This window comes from Pseudophryne corroboree, chromosome 1, assembly GCF_028390025.1.
Source record: "Pseudophryne corroboree isolate aPseCor3 chromosome 1, aPseCor3.hap2, whole genome shotgun sequence".
Lineage (NCBI taxonomy): Eukaryota > Metazoa > Chordata > Amphibia > Anura > Myobatrachidae > Pseudophryne > Pseudophryne corroboree.
Window position 1 is genome coordinate 362,757,631 of NC_086444.1, and position 17,940 is coordinate 362,775,570.

At 46.9% G+C, this 17,940-nt stretch overlaps 1 protein-coding gene across 1 annotated transcript in view; it reads left to right on the forward strand.

The window, feature by feature from the left end:
- The first annotated feature begins 15,574 nt into the window (after positions 1–15,574).
- ESS2 (ess-2 splicing factor homolog) overlaps positions 15,575–17,940 on the forward strand; it is a 99,019-nt gene continuing 96,653 nt past the window's right edge. Inside the window, exon 1 of the mRNA XM_063964805.1 lies at positions 15,575–15,857. Coding sequence (XP_063820875.1) covers positions 15,645–15,857 — 213 coding nt within the window. The 5' untranslated portion in view covers positions 15,575–15,644. The remainder of the gene's footprint in view (positions 15,858–17,940) is intronic.

Here is a 17,940-nt window from a genome sequence, read left to right on the forward strand (position 1 = left end):
TCGACATTATGATAATGTCAGCATTTCTGATGTCAACAATCTGGCAGTGTCCACATTTTGCAAGTATCGACATTAATGATGACATTTTACCACTAAGAAAAGTGGGACTGTCCCACCGACATTTGGAAGGTTTGCTGTACATGAATGTGTGAGTAAAGATTAGCTGTACATGAGAGTGTGGGTAAAAGATTAGCTGTACATGAGAGTGTAAGTAAAAGATTAGCTGTACATGAGAGTGTGAGTAAAAGATTAGCTGTACATGAGAGTGTGAGTAAAAGATTAGCTGTTCATGAGAGTGTGAGTAAAAGATTAGCTGTACATGAGAGTGTGAGTAAAACATTAGCTGTACATGAGAGTGTGGGTAAAAGATTAGCTGTACATGAGAGTGTAAGTAAAAGATTAGCTGTACATGAGAGTGTGAGTAAAAGATTAGCTGTACATGAGAGTGTGGGTAAAAGATTAGCTGTACATGAGAGTGTGGGTAAAAGATTAGCTGTACATGAGAGTGTGAGTAAAATATTAGCTGTACATGAGAGTGTGGGTAAAAGATTAGCTGTACATGAGAGTGTGAGTAAAATATTAGCTGTACATGAGAGTGTGGGTAAAAGATTAGCTGTACATGAGAGTGTGAGTAAAAGGTTAGCTGTACATGAGATTGTGAGTAAATATTAGCTGTACATGAGAGTGTGAGCAAAGATGAGCTGTACATGAGTGTGAGTAAAATGTTAGCTGTGCATAGTGTGAGTAAAGGTTAGTTGTACATCAGAGTGTAATTAAAGGTTAGCTGTACATCAGAGTGTGAGTAAAGGTTAGCTGTACATTAGAGTGTGAGTAAAGGTTTGCTATACATCAGACTGTGAGTAAAGGTTAGCTGTGCACTGAATAGTGAGTAAAGGGTTAGCTGTGCATCAGAATGTAATGAAATGTTAGCTGTGCATCAGATAGCAAGAAAAGGTTAGCTGTGCATGAGATTGTGAGTAAAGGTTAGCTGTACATCAGAGTGTGAGTAAAGGTTAGCTGTACATTAGAGTGTGAGTAAAGGTTTGCTATACATCAGACTGTGAGTAAAGGTTAGCTGTGCACTGAATAGTGAGTTAAGGGTTAGCTGTGCATCAGAATGTAATTAAATGTTAGCTGTGCATCAGATAGCAAGAAAAGGTTAGCTGTGCATGAGATTGTGAGTAAAGGTTAGCTGTACATGAGATAGTGAGTAAAAGTTAGCTGTACAGCAGATAGCAAGTAAAGGTTAGCTGTGCATGAGAGTGTGAGTAAATATTAGCAGTACATGAGAGTGTAAGAGGTTAGCTGTGTATCAGTGAGTAAAGGTTAGCTGTACATCAGAGTGTGAGTAAAGATTTGCTGTACATCAGATAGCGAGTAAAGGTTTGCTGTACTTGAGATTGTGAGTAAAGGCTATCTGTACATGACAGTGTGAGTAAAGGTTTGCTGTACATGAGAGTGTGAGTAAAGGTTAGCTGTACATCAGTTAGTGAGTAAAGGTTAGCTGTACATGAGAGTGTGGGTAAAAGGTTAGCTGAACATCAGAGTGTGAGTAAAGGTTTGCTGAACATCAGAGTGTGAGTAAAGATTTGTTGTACATCAGAGTGTGAGTAAAGGTTAGCTGTACATCAGATAGCGAGTAAAGATTTGTTGTACATCAGAGTGTGATTAAAGGCTATCTGTACATGACAGTGTGAGTAAAGGTTTGCTGTACATGACAGTGCGAGTAAAGGTTAGCTGTACATCAGATAGCAAGTAAAGGTTTGCTGTACATGAGTGTGAATAAAGGTTTGCTGTACATGAGTGTGAATAAAGGTTTGCTGTACATGAGTGTGAATAAAGGTTAGCTGTACATCAGATAGTGAATAAAGGTTAGTTTATTACAAATATAAACTCCAGTACATCATCTGATACATTTAGTACTGTTATACCCAACAGAGGTACTTTGGTTATTATGAAATACATGATCTAATGAAACATTTATGTGCTCAACTGTATCTAAAATATGTCATTTTAACAGTTATCTTTCTAGCAAAAATTAGAAAATGTAAGATATATCATTGGCTGATAAATAGTCATTAACCTTTTCCATTTATAAAAACGTATATATAATAATCCCCCCCCCCCCCCCCACCCCAAGTTTATTTACAGATCAAGAAAAAATGTCCACAATATTTGGTAGGCAATTAGGCATAAGAGTCATGGTTTACCAGGAAAAGGCCACAGTCTCTTTCAAACATGAAATCGGCAAGCCTTGTGTAATGTGACCGAGCCCCCGCCTCATGTGCAGGCTGTCCCATTCACAGAGTAAAGAAGTTTAGAGGAATGTAATAGTGGTAATCTGTAAACACTGTTTTGTATTGTGACTAGTAAAAAAATAATTGTATTGTAATAGTTGTATATTTTTAAATAGTAAATGAGTTTGAAGTGTATTAGTAAAATATTACAATGACTAAATTCATCTAAACTGTAATTGACCATAACCTCCATCACCCAACTAGCAGAACATCTTCAAATGGCACAGAGTAAAGTTTCTAATAAACTTACTGACTGGATAGAGCTAAGGTTCTGTCCAGCCAAATACTGGGGGGAATTCAGACCTGATCGCTAGGGTGCATATCTTGCTTCCCTGCAATCAGGTAGTCACCGCCTACAGGGGGAGGGTATTAGATATGTGTAGGTGTGCGAACGCTTGTGCTGGAGAGCTGCACAAACAGCAGTTTGTGTAGTCTCTGCACAGCCCAGGACTTACTCATCCGCTGCAATGATCGGGGCTGGAGCTGATGTCAGGAATCCTCCCACAAAACGCTGGGTCCCTCCTGCGTTTTTCGGCACACTCCCTAGAAACGGTCAGTTGCTGCCCACAAACGCCCCCTTCCTGTCAATCTCCGTGTGTTCGTCGGAGCGATCAGATTTTTCGCACCATGCCGTTGCTGACCAGTGCTCCCCGTCGCTGCGGACCGTCGCGCCTGCGCATTGCAGTGTATACGCATGTGCAGTTCAGACCTGATCACCCACTGTGTTGAAAACTGATACAGCACTGTTTATTCTGCTCACTGTTGTCAGTCCCAGCAGAAGAAGATCTGTAGGGCTCATCTCTCAGATTTGTGGATCCCTAGCGTGGGAGCTCAGCATTTCTGCTAGTTGAGGTGATCTTGGGAAAAAATTCAATTCTAACAGGAGTTATCCTTTGAAAGGAAAAAAAATATGCAACAGAAGTATTACTGGGGGTAATTCTGAGTTGATCGCAGCTTCAAGTTAGTTAGCAATTGGGCAAAACCATGTGCACTGCAGGGGAGGCAGATATAACATGTGCAGAGAGAGATAGATTTGGGTGTGGTGTGTTCAATCTGCAATCTAAATTGCAGTGTAAAAATAAAGCAGCCAGTATTTACCCTGCACAGAAACAAAATAACCCACCCAAATCTAACTCTCTCTGCAAATGTTATATCTGCCCCCCCTGCAGTGCACATGGGCCCTCATTCCGAGTTGTTCGCTCGTTCTTTTTCATCGCATCGCAGTGAAAATCCGCTTAGTACGCATGCGCAAAGTTCGCACTGCGACTGCGCCAAGTAACTTTACTATGAAGAAAGTATTTTTACTCACGGCTTTTTCTTCGCTCCGGCGATCGTAATGTGATTGACAGGAAATGGGTGTTACTGGGCGGAAACACGGCGTTTCAGGGGCGTGTGGCTGAAAACGCTACCGTTTCCGGAAAAAACGCAGGAGTGGCCGGAGAAACGGTGGGAGTGCCTGGGCGAACGCTGGGTGTGTTTGTGACGTCAACCAGGAACGACAAGCACTGAACTGATCGCACAGGCAGAGTAAGTCTGGAGCTACTCTGAAACTGCTAAGTAGTTAGTAATCGCAATATTGCGAATACATCGGTCGCAATTTTAAGAAGCTAAGATTCACTCCCAGTAGGCGGCGGCTTAGCGTGTGTAACTCTGCTAAATTCGCCTTGCGACCGATCAACTCGGAATGAGGGCCATGGTTTTGCCCAACTGCTAAAAAATTTCCTGCTGCGATCAACTTGGAATTATCCCCACTAAGCGATATTTGTGTATCTAGGACAGTGGTTCCCAGACTTTGTTCAATCACAACGCACTGCAGTGTCAGATTTTTTTGTCTACACCCCTAGGCCAAAAGTTCTTTATTGAGAAATTTAGTAATAAATATAAAATTAAGTAAATTGTTTATATGTCATCCTTAGGTTCAGTTATATTTTGTGTGTCTACATAATTTATGATTTTAAGCCACAAGCACTAGTTTTGCCTATTACATGGACCATAAATAATTTTAATTGGTCCTGGACCGCCAACGCTGGGCACCCCTGCAAGCGCCCCAAGGCAACACGAGGTTCCACGGCACATAGTTTGGGAACCACTGATCTAGAAGATGAAATGTAGCAAGATATATTTTTTTTTTTTAAACAAATGTATCCCAGAGGAGTAAAAAGTTTTGTTATATTATGTTGTAACACCATTTCCTTTTGTGGCCTTAGGTATGGTTTAAGAATCGCAGAGCCAAGTGGAGGAGACAAAAGAGAGTCACATCATCTGTCATCATCCTCCAGGGATCTACAAATATGGATGATTCTTGTTAGTCGCCATGATCAGATGTTGGAACAAACAGTAAAACCAAGAGAGACCTGCACTGCTGTGGAATTGTACCAAATGTAATACATTTCAGCTGTTTAGTATATGAACTATTTGAGGCACTGTGTAATAAATAGGTGTACTGTAGCTATGGATTCAGTTCTGGGCATCACAAGCTTTTATTTGATATACATTTTGGAGAACAGATTTAGTATAGAAAGTGAATGAAGCAGAAACTGATTTGTATCCAGCCTGTGCTATCCTATCCTACACTCCACTGTTCTAATAGCAGTGAACTGCATTATAAGAAATGCAAGGTTTAGCAAATAATCTAGACATTCAATAATGTTCTTTATCAAGAAATAATATGATGCATACAATACAAATACATTAAGGGTATACAACATAGCTCTCAAAATTATAAATCTTAGGCATTATACTCCAGGTCCAAGATTAACCCAGGTTACACTAGATCCCTCATCCAAACCGTTTTATAGGCAGTGGAAACTTCAACTGTTCTTCCAAAGTCTGGATTAACTAGCAGTTGGCACTCGGGAATCATCTCACTAAATACTTTATTTCCATGATAAGAATTATAAGTGTGCTTTGCCAAAGGTAACACCCCTATCAGACAGAGCTAGAACCCGGGTTATTACCGGGGCAAGCCTGCGCGACTTGGGTCCAGGCTCGGCGTGAAATGGTCAAACAGGGTCTGCTATCCTTGTCATGACCTGGGTTATTCCCGGGTCCGACCTGGGTCAGCTGCAATGTGAAAAGCAGACCCGGGTCATTGATGACCTGGGTCATGCCTAAAAAGCTGCTGATTGGTTGGCCCAGCAGCACTTGGAGATGACATAATTTCCAAGCGTCCTGTGTGAGCAGAAACGACCCAGGTCACAGCAGTGATGTGAAAATGGTAAGTATAGCTGAAGCCTCAGCTCCAACCCGTGTTAAGTAACCTGGGTTTGAGCAGGAGCTTTAGTGGGAAAAGGATGTAAGAAACATGTTTTTACACTTCCTTATTGTTTGTCACATAATTGTACTCAATAAATAGATCATGTAAGGCCTAACCATGTTTGTCATGTGACACAGTTTCCAAATTCCCACTTTTCGTAATCAAGAAAATCAATGACATATTGATGGAAGGTTAAAGACGTATATGTTACATCACATGTTTATTAGTCAATAAAATGTAGACTCGGAAAACAGCAAAATTTAATAAACTGACTGTCCATTCAGACATCAGGGAGATAATGGTGCAGGATGCCTGCTTTCCCTTTCAGCTGGCAGTCATGATGTGAGGGGTCTCGCAAGCAAGCTAGTGTAAAAACTAAACAGATCAGAATTTGTATGCCAATGCATAATAATGTGTAGCTTATTGCTGAAATAACACAAATATAGATATACAGATAGTTTGGGTATCTTTTGTCAACATTCGTTATATCAACATGATCATAATAGCGACATGCAGCATGTTGACATTCAACATGTCGTCACTGACCAGTGGCAGCTGTGAAGGTGAGGCTGCAAAGCCCGAAACTAAAGAGGGGAGCCACACCAAATGCACAACTCAAACAGTGGCAACACCGCCGACCGGGAGTCAGCGTATAGCCACCGGAGACCAGCGATGGTCAGCAGTAGCAGCGACGTTGCCCCCCAGTCTCCAGTGCAAACCAGCTTCTACTGGCTAGGTAACTACTTATCCGCCTGCCAGATTGTGGGGGTAATTTAGACCTGATCGCAGCAGCAAATTTGTTAACAGTTGGGCAAAACCATGTGCACTGCAGTTGGGGCAGAGATAACATGTGCAGAGAGTTAGATTTGGGTGTGGTGTGTTCAAACTGAAATCTAAATTGCAGTGTAAAAATAAAGCAGCCGGTATTTACCCTGCACAGAAACAAAATAACCCACCCAAATCTAACTCTCCCTGCACATGTTATATCTGCCACACCTGCAGTGCACATGGGTGGTCATTCCGAGTTGTTCGCTCGTTGCCGTTTTTCGCAACGGAGCGATTAGGAGGAAAATGCGCATGCGCATGGTACACAGCGCACATGCGTTCAGTAATTTAACACAAAACTTTGGTGATTTGCACAAGCTCGAGCTACGTTTTTTCATCGCTTGAGTGATCGTAGTGTGATTGACAGGAAGTGGGTGTTTCTGGGAGGTAACTGGCCGTTTTCAGGGAGTGTGCTAAAAAAACGCAGGCGTGCCAGGTAAAAACGCAGGAGTGGCTGGAGAAACGGGGGAGTGGCTGGCCGAACGCAGGGCGTGTTTGTGACGTCAAACCAGGAACTAAACGGACTGAGGTGATCGCAATCTAGGAGTAGGTCTGGAGCTACTCAGAAACTGCAGGGAATTATTTAGTAGCAGTTCTGCTAATCTCTCGTTTGCTATTCTGCTAAGCTAAGATACACTCCCAGAGGGCGGCGGCCTAGCGTGTGCAATGCTGCTAAAAGCAGCTAGCGAGCGAACAACTCGGAATGACCACCATGGTTTTGCCTAACTGCTAACAAATTTGCTGCTGCGATCAACTCTGAATTACCCCCAGTGTGCGTGATGGAATTTTCTCGGATATTTACGAATGCACAGTAGGGAAGACTATGAACATAGGGGGTAATTCAGAGTTGATCGCAGCAGCAAATTTGTTAGCAGTTGGGAAAAACCATGGGGGTCATTCCGAGTTGATCGCACGTAGCAACTTTTTGCTGCCCGTGCTATCAACTAGACGCCGCCTATGGGGGAGGTTTTTTTTGCATACCAAGGCTGCAAACGCTGGTGCAGCCGTGCTATGCAAAAACATGTTGCGCAGTTTCTGAGTAGCTTTCAACGTACTCACCCACTGCAATGTCTTCAGCCTGTTCGGTCCCGGAATTGACATCAGACACCCGCCCTGCAAACGCCTGTACACGCCTGCGTTGGACTCACCACTCCCAGAAAACGTAAGTTGACGCCCCGGAATGCCTTCCTTCTGTCAATCTTTCTTTGTTTTTCTTGTCGTTGCCCAGCGACAGCCGTCACTGGGCAGCGACGCCCCTTTGCATTGCGGCCGCCACGCATGCGCAGAACCAACCTGTTCGCACCACTGAGAAAAACAGCAGTGTGCGAACGGGTCGGAATGACCCCCCCATGTGCACTGCAGGTGTAGCAGATATAACATTTGCAGAGAGAGTTAGATTTGGGTGGAGTATATTGTTTCTGTGCAGGGTAAATACTGGCTGCTTTATTATTACCCTGCAATTTAGATTTCAGTTTGAACACACCCCACCCAAATCGAACTCTTTCTGCACATGTTATATCTGCCCCCCTGCAGTGCACATGTTATATCTGACCCCCTCCCTCCCTACAGTGCACATGGTTTTGCCCAACTGCTAACAAATCTGCTGCTGCGATCAACTCTGAATTAGGCCCACAGCTCGGGGTGATGGCTTCTTGCTAAGAAGAGATTGTTATGACCGGTATCTTTGAGTACATAGGCCCTCATTCCGAGTTGTTCGCTCGCAAGCTGCTTTTAGCAGCATTGCACACGCTAAGCCGCCGCCTACTGGGAGTGAATCTTAGCTTAGCAAAATTGCGAACGAAAGATTCTCAAAATTGCGAATAGAAATTTCTAAGCAGTTTCTGAGTAGCTCGACACTTACTCTACCACTGCGATCAGTTCAGTCAGTTTCGTTCCTGGTTTGATGTCACAAACACACCCAGCGTTCGCCCAGACACTCCCCCGTTTTTCCAGCCACTCCCGCGTTTTTCCCAGAAACGGCAGCGTTTTTTTCACACACTCCCATAAAACGGCCAGTTTCCGCCCAGAAACACCTACTTCCTGTCAATCACACAACGATCACCAGAACGAAGAAAAAACCTTGTAATGCCGTGAGTAAAATACCAAACTTCTTAGCAAATTTACTTGGCGCAGCCGCAGTGCGAACATTGCGCATGTGCAGTTTGCGGAAAATCGCTGCGATGCGATGAAAAAGAACGAGCGAACAACTCGGAATGAGGGCCATAGTTGTTACAATTTTACCATCCATTATGCTGATAGAAACATCTAAATAATTGATACTATGTTCACTACAAGAAAACATCAATTTGATGTCTCTTTACATGAGCTTGCACACATCCCATCTCTATGACAGAAGGTTTTGCTCGACTCTTGACATCAGCACTGTTACCCGGAAGAGGAAGTGGGGATCCAGCACCATGAGAGTCGAGGCATTGGTACTTAATTAAGAGTGTTTCACAATAGTACAATACACTAAAAGGAAAAGTATGTACCGAAGGCGCCCGGTAGCCGGCACTCAGCTCCGTGACCCACAGCCACCCCTCTTCCCCCATCCCCAGCAGGGGTCTTGTGATGGTGGAGTTGGAGCTGTCAGGAGTTGGAGCTTGGAGCTGCAACAGGTAACACAAACCCCGATAAGCTGCCCCCCCCCCCCCCCCCCCGCATGTCAGAGTAATTGATTTTGCACATCTACGATCAACGCTGAATTGACCCCTATATCGTTAACGAGGCGCACTCCCGCAGGTCGTTAACGATATTGTTGTCTGTTCATGCAGATCAATTTTGGTTATGTCGGCCAAAACTGCATGTTAGGGCCACCAGCGTGGTGACGTCACTGAACGATATTGTTAGCGATATTGTTCAGTGTGTATGCACTATGGGGGTCATTCCGACCCGATCGCTCACTGCAGTTTATCGCAGCGTAGCTATCGGGTTGGAACTGCGCATGCCAGGCGGCTGAAGGCCGTCGTGGCCTAGCAATTGCCTCTGCCTGATTGACAGGCAGAGGCGGTCGATGAGCAAAAGGGGGCTGGACGGCGGCGCGGTCCGGCCAACGCAGGCGGGGGCAGGCCGCGGCAGGCTGCGTGACGTCACCAGGGGCAGCACAGAGTTTCTCCCGGCCAGCCGCAGGAGATGCGCTGGCCGGGAGTTACTCCCTAAATGCAAAAGCATCGCCGCTGTGCAATGCTTTTGCATTTCTGCAGGGGGAAGGGGGCGGACTAGTCCTGTGCTGGGCGTTCCCCCGCATGCCTGATCGTAGCTGTGCTAAATTTAGCACAGCTACGATCAACTCGGAATGACCCCCTATATCGGCCACCCGGGAGGGTAGGGAAAACACTAGGCGATATCGCACATAGAGTGTATTGGCTAGTGTGTACCCAATTTAAGGGTCTCCATTAATAATATGTATCGATGCCAACGATCATCACCGGAAAATCATCAGTGTAATTGGGATATGGACTTGATGGACCTGTATGGACCTGATTCAGAGATGGACACAGAGCTCTGCATAGGCAGCCAGATCTGCATCCATCTCCTCACATCCTGGAGGCCACCCAGCACAAGGCATGCAGCCATACCGAAAACGCTCCCGGACTGCCCCTGTTCAGCTTATCACGCCCCCAGCAACGCCCGCTGCTGTCATTCATCTTGTGGCCGCATCCTTTCTAGATGAGGTCGCATGGAGAAGGGTTGCGCACTGCGGGCAGTGCGCAGACCAGATGGACTGGGCCACTGCATACCAACGCATGGCTGCATCCAGCTCTGAATCAGCCCCTATGCCACAAATGCAAGGAACCCACTTCTTCATTCATAGAAGGCAGAAGTAGTAATGTGAGCAGCACACAGGAAGAGATGCAGGTGATCTGGGCCATCCTAACAGCAGTGTAGGTCCTGGGCAAAGCAATGCAAACCTACCAGTACCTACCCACACATTCTTAGGAATAAATAAAAAAAGTATAGATTACCTCTCCTACAGTCCCGTGCTGTCTCTCTACATGCTTCAACACAGTGAATGGCTGTCAGTACTCTCAGGCTGATTCAGAGATGAACGCAGCCGCACGTCCATACACAGTGAGCGTCCATCTCCGCGACCCTTCTCCTCACAAGATGATTGACAGCAATGGACGAATGACATCATGCAGTCGCTCCAATTAAAAAAATGCAGTTGACCGCCTGACCGCGCTGCCAGTAGTCAACCTAAGTTTGATGTGTTCACAATCTAATTGCAGACGCATTGTGAGGCAGCCTGTGTGTACTGCTGCAGGAGGTAGCCTGGGATGACAAGCTGCTGGCTGTGTGGATATGTAGGGAGAGCTGTGAAATCTGAGAGTCTACAAGGTTGCAACAGGGAAAAAAGCTGGGAAATACGAGGAGTGTGCAATAAGTTTCCAGATTCACAAAAATTAATATACACTGCTCAAAAAAATAAAGGGAACACTTAAACAACACAATGTAACTCCAAGTCAACCACACTTCTGTGAAATCAAACTGTCCACTTAGGAAGCAACACTGATTGATTGACAATGAAGTTCACTTGCTGTTGTGCAAATGGAATAGAAAACAGGTGGAAATTATAGGCAATTAGCAAGACACCCCCAATAAAGGAGTTGTTCTGCAGGTGGTGACCACAGACCACTTCTCAGCTCCTATGCTTTCTGGCTGATGTTTTGGTCACTTTTGAAAGTTGGCGGTGCTTTCACTCTAGTGGTCGCATGAGAAGGAGTCTACAACCCACACAAGTGGCTCAGGTAGTGCAGCTCATCCAGGATGGCACATCAATGCGAGCTGTGGCAAGAAGGTTTGCTGTGTCTGTCAGCGTAGTGTCCAGAGCATGGAGGCGCTACCAGGAGACAGGCCAGCACATCAGGAGACGTGGAGGAGGCCGTAGGAGGGCAACAACCCAGCAGCAGGACCGCTACCTCCGCCTTTGTGCAAGGAGGAACAGGAGGAGCACTGCCAGAGCCCTGCAAAATGACCTCCAGCAAGCCACAAATGTGCATGTGTCTACTCAAACGATCAGAAACAGACTCCATGAGGGTGGTATGAGGGCCCGACGTCCACAGGTGGGGGTTGTGCTAACAGCCCAACACCGTGCAGGACGTTTGGCATTTGTCAGAGAACACCAAGATTGGCAAATTCGCAACTGGCGCCCTGTGCTCTTCACAGATGAAAGCAGGTTCTCACTGAGCACATGTGACAGACGTGACAGAGTCTGGAGACGCCAAGGAGAACGTTCTGCTGCCTGCAACATCCTCCGGCATGACCGGTTTGGCAGTGGGTCAGTAATGGTGTGGGGTGGCATTTATTTGGGGGGCCACACAGCCCTCCATGTGCTCGTCAGAGGTAGCCTGACTGCCATTAGGTACCGAGTTGAGATCCTCAGACCCCTTGTGAGACCATATGCTGGTGCGGTTGGCCCTGGGTTCCTCCTAATGCAAGACAATGCTAGACCTCATGTGGCTGGAGTGTGTCAGCAGTTCCTGCAAGACGAAGGCATTGATGCTATGGACTGGCCCGCCCGTTCCCCAGACCTGAATCCAATTGAGCACATCTGGGACATCATGTCTCACTCCATCCACCAATGCCACGTTGCACCACAGACTGTCCAGGAGTTGGCGGATGCTTTAGTCCAGGTCTGGGAGGAGATCCCTCAGAAGACCATCCGCCACCTCATCAGGAGCATGCCAAGGCGTTGTAGGGAGGTCATACACTGCATCAACTCCAGCAGTCTTCTGCCACCTGATACTTATTCCAGTGTCATCTGCTGATGTAACTATGTTTATTTACCCTGTACTTGTCCTATACTGTCATCAACTGTAAGTTGCTGTTTTCCTGTTTGATTATTCATGTACTCTGTAATTGGGCGCTGCGGAACCCTTGTGGCGCCATATAAATAAAGGATAATAATAATAATAATAATAATAATAATAATAATACAGGCACGTGGAGGCTACACACACTACTGAGCCTCATTTTGACTTGTTTTAAGGACATTACATCAAAGTTGGATCAGCCTGAAGTGTGTTTTTCCACTTTAATTTTGAGTGTGACTCCAAATCCAGACCTCCATGGGTTAATAAATTTGATTTCCATTGATAATTTTTGTGTGATTTTGTTGTCAGCACATTCAACTATGTAAAGAACAAAGTATTTAATAAGAATATTTCTTTCATTCAGATCTAGGATGTGTTGTTTAAGTGTTCCCTTTATTTTTTTGAGCAGTGTATTTATATTTAGTGAACATTACATTTCTAAAAGTTTTCGTCAGAGGAGTATATGCATAGTTGCATGCACTCAAACCACTTCAGCAGCTGGAACAGTCTAAACCAGGTATGTCTTCTACATGCTGGATGAAGGTCTCCACTGCAGCTTCCAGAGACTCAAAACGGACCCCAAGCATCTTGATTTGTAGGAACAAAAAAATGTTGCAGGGGGCCAGGTATAGACTGTACAGCAGATGACCAAGCTCCTGGATGCGTTCATGGGCCAGAAAATCCACCACTTTTCTGGACTTGTGGGCAGGTGCATTGTCGTGATGGAGAAGGGTACTAAGAGCACAAGTAATACCCCTTTCAGAGTTACACAGCCAGGTCGCTGTGTACACGTGCTTCCAGGTGCGACCCGGCTTGAGACCCCTTTCAGACTTGTGGCTCGACCCGGCATATTACCAGGTTGGTGACGTCACTACTGACGCTACAGGAGGCAACGCGTGGAGATGATAATCTCCAAGCGCCGCCTCCTCCTATGCAGAGAACGGGTGCCAGGTCACCCTGACCTGGCTGACTCAGTCACACTGCATGCATCCCGGGTCGATTCCGGCTTCAACCCAGGTCGCGACCTGGGATGAAATGCCGGGACGCTTGACCCGGGGATATTACTTTAGGACCCTTTCAGACTAAGCAAAATCCCGGGTTGATGAGTGTTCACGTACAATAACCCGGGAAATTTTTGCTAGTCTGAAAGTGGTGTTATTGGACGGTGCCTGGAAATGGGTTCCAGCGCTTGCCGTAAACATCGGTTGGCGTACCAGTTCCCAGTGACAGTGCGCTGCTGCATGAGTGGTACTCTAGCTACATGACCAGTCTTAGCCACAAAAACAGCCACCATCTACTTGGCCACACTTCGCTCAGGTCGGAACTTCTGTGGTGGCACACTTCCAACTGAGGTCCACTGGGCGACTGTTGCATGGTCTCAGGGTCGAAACTTTATATATCCAGGATTGATTGACACTGCTGATCTCCCAGACAGAGTTTGAGCAGCCACCATCAAACCTGGCCAATATGTTGCGGAATCACCCGAGCCTTTTTTGCTAATGATGCACCCAGTGTGCAGAAACCTTGCTCAGACCAAGCTTTCATAGAGGATCCAGCAAATGGATCCCGTTGAGATGCCTATCTCCTTTTCTAACTGGGCCATGACCACCCTGGCATTCACCTTAAGACGGCAAGCTCAGCAGCAACATTGGGGGTAATTCCAAGTTGATCGCAGCAGGAAATTGTTAGCAGTTGGGCAAAACCATGTGCACTGCAGGGGGGGGGGGGGGGGCGCAGATATAACATATGCAGAGAGAGTTAGATTTGGGTGGGTTATTTTATTTCTGTGCAGGGTAAATACTGGCTGCTTATTTTTACACTGCAAATTAGATTGCAGATTGAACACACCCCACCCAAATCTAACTCTCTCTGCACATGTTATATCTGCCTTCCCTGCAGTGCACATGGTTTTGCCCAATTGCTAACAGAATTCCTGCTGCGATCAACTTGGAATTACCCCCATTGTTCTCTGTGATGGCGGACACAGGTTGGCTGCAGCACTCCTTGTCTTTCAGGGACCATCTCCAGCGCGGAAATTCTGCAAACCACTCAAACAGTGGTTTGGGGCGGTGCTTCCTCCCCAAAAGCATCTTGCAGTTGGTCAAGAAAACCTCCTGCTATTGCAGACCCTACTCTATTCGTAGAAGATCATTGCTCTCCGGTGGCCTCTGTAGAGCTCCATAACGAGTTTGTGAAAGATGAGAACAAGCTGACTTCTTCTGCTTACATTGCTGCTTAAAGTCCAGATATAGGGGGTCATTCCGAGTTGTTCGCTCGCAAGCTGCTTTTAGCAGCTTTGCACACGCTAAGCCGCCGCCTACTGGGGGTGAATCTTAGCTTATCAAAATTGCGAACGAAAGATTAGCAGAATTGCGAATAGACACTTCTTAGCAGTTTCTGAGTAGCTCCAGACTTACTCGGCATCTGCGATCAGTTCAGTCAGTTTCGTTCCTGGTTTGACGTCACAAACACACCCAGCGTTCGCCCAGACACTCCTCTGTTTCTCCAGCCACTCCCGCATTTTTCCCAGAAACGGCAGCGTTTTTTCGCACACACCCATAAAACAGCCAGTTTCCGCCCAGAAACACCCACTTCCTGTCAATCACATTACGATCACCAGAACGAAGAAAAAACCTTGTAATGCCGTGAGTAAAATACCTAACTGCATAGCAAATTTACTTGGCGCAGTCGCAGTGCGGACATTGCGCATGCGCATTAGCGACTAATCGCTCCGTTGCGACTAAAAAATAACGAGCGAACAACTCGGAATGACCCCCATAGTTTGTTAGGGGCGGCGTTGCTGCATTTTTTGGGCATCAACGTGAAGTGTGTGTGTGTGTGTGGGGGGGGGGGGGGGGGGGTCCAGACAACGGAGGCAGCCACTGCGACCCAAAATATGACCAGCCGAGCGACTACAGGCTACCCTACAGATCTCGCATTTGAGCGGGAAGGGGGGGGGGGAAGAAGGACCCGGCATGCAACGCGGCTCTGCGCTGTGCTGGGCAGCCCCCCGTATGCTAACGAAATGTGTTGTAGTTTAGCAAATTTTTGCAAAACTACAACTCATGCTGAATTAGGCCCTTTATACGGTTCTGTGCCTTGACATTTCACAGGAACCTTAGTTAGAGATTACAGTTCACAACCAGTCAGATTGTGATTACTCTAACTCTGTATGGAAAAGCACCTGACCTTGCCTTGCAGTAATGTCAGGCTGTCAGCTACTCACCGACCGGGCACATGGCTCACCAGAATCCGTTCATTCGCTGTCTACAAACTGAGCTATATAATGACCTACACAGAACGACAATAAAGAAACAACTCAGTATTAAACTAGCATGAACGTGTAATCTATATACCAGCAGCAACAGAACTACAATTCCCGGCAGGCTTTGCGCACAGCCGGTGGCTCTTGAGGCTCATACCACTGACACTTCCGCTCTGGTTAGTGTGTGTATGTGTTATTTTGTTAATCTGCGATTACGGTGCTGCGTCGTTGAGCTTCCGCAGCCTGAAATGGCCACCCCCGGCCCAGAGAGCTCACCTTCTAGGGCTCTGACAGTTCACAAGCCGGGATCCGCTGCCCTGGCCGTGCCCTGTGAGAGGGTGGATAAGGGTGAGAGCACGAAGCCCAAAAAAAAGGTGTTGTGCGAGGAGACGTACATACAGGTGAGTGAGGGGGATCCTGCAGCTGGGGCACAGCTAGCTCTGATGTATGTCCCTATCCCTGGCTGCTCATTTGCTCTTTGGTATGTAGATGTACAGTGTAATAGAATGATCTGACCAGCTGAGTACTGCAAGACACTGGCACAGCAACACAGATCTCATGTGCAGACCCCATACAGCCCTCTTATCAATGTAAAATATGAATGCAACCTTGCACCCTCAAGTTGGTGTGGAACCAAAAATTCTAGCACACCCTACCAACAAATGGTTGATGGTATGCTGGCACTTGTGGTTTCACAGCAGAATTGAGGCCTTTTACAGTAATATAATACTTGCCTACTTTTGAAAAAGCATTTCAGGGAGATGTGAAAGTAAAGGGCCCTACACATTTCCCGATGCGCCGCCGAGGTGCCCGACGTCCGATACGGCCGACGAGCGACCCGGCGGCGGGGGGGCAGTGACGGGGGGGGTTGTGAAGTTTCTTCACTACCCCCGTCACGCGGCTGCATTGAAGTGCAGGCAAATATGGTCGAGATCGTCCATATTGGCCTGCATGCACAGCCGACGGGAGACCAGCGATGAACGAGCGCAGGGACGCGCATCATTCATCGCTGGAGTCTCCACACTGAAAGATATGAACGAGTTCTCGTTCATTTATGAACGAGATCGTTCATATCTTTCAGAAAATCGGCCAGTGTGTAGGGCCTATAACACCTATCAGAGCGGACGTGTACTGCTACATCTGAGAGGTGTGTCCTAAAAATGACTTACATCAAAACGTAAATGAGCCCCAAAGTTAGTAAGATCTACTTGTTGAAGAAAAGACACTTATATTTCTCTATCGTCCTAAGTGGATGCTGGGGTTCCTGAAAGGACCATGGGGAATAGCGGCTCCGCAGGAGACAGGGCACAAAAGTAAAGCTTTTACAGGTCAGGTGGTGTGTACTGGCTCCTCCCCCTATGACCCTCCTCCAGACTCCAGTTAGATTTTTGTGCCCGGCCGAGAAGGGTGCAATTCTAGGTGGCTCTCATAAAGAGCTGCTTAGAGAGTTTAGCTTAGGTTTTTTATTTTACAGTGATTCCTGCTGGCAACAGGATCACTGCAACGAGGGACAGAGGGGAGAAGAAGTGAACTCACCTGCGTGCAGGATGGATTGGCTTCTTGGCTACTGGACATGAAGCTCCAGAGGGACGATCACAGGTACAGCCTGGATGGTCACCGGAGCCACGCCGCCGGCCCCCTCACAGATGCTGAAGCAAGAAGAGGTCCAGAATCGGCGGCTGAAGACTCCTGCAGTCTTCTTAAGGTAGCGCACAGCACTGCAGCTGTGCGCCATTTTCCTCTCAGCACACTTCACACGGCAGTCACTGAGGGTGCAGGGCGCTGGGGGGGGGCGCCCTGGGAGGCAAATGAAAACCTTTAAAAAGGCTAAAAATACCTCACATATAGCCCCAGAGGCTATATGGAGATATTTACCCCTGCCTAAATGTACTAAATAGCGGGAGACGAGCCCGCCGAAAAAGGGGCGGGGCCTATCTCCTCAGCACACGGCGCCATTTTCTGTCACAGCTCCGCTGGTCAGGAAGGCTCCCAGGTCTCTCCCCTGCACTGCACTACAGAAACAGGGTATAACAGAGAGGGGGGGCAGAATAAATGGCAATATATTAATATAAAAGCAGCTATAAGGGAGCACTTAATCATAAGGCTATCCCTGTCATATATAGCGCTTTTTGGTGTGTGCTGGCAGACTCTCCCTCTGTCTCCCCAAAGGGCTAGTGGGTCCTGTCTTCGTATAGAGCATTCCCTGTGTGTCTGCTGTGTGTCGGTACGTGTGTGTCGACATGTATGAGGACGTTATTGGTGTGGAGGCGGAGCAATTGCCAAATATGAGGATGTCACCTCCTAGGGGGTCGACACCAGAATGGATGCTTTTATTTGTGGAATTACGGGATAGCGTCAACTCGCTTAAGCAGTCGTTTGCCGACATGAGGCGGCCGGACACTCAATTAGTGTCTGTCCAGGCGCCTCAAACACTGTCAGGGGCTGTAAAACGTCCCTTGCCTCAGTCGGTCGACACAGACCCAG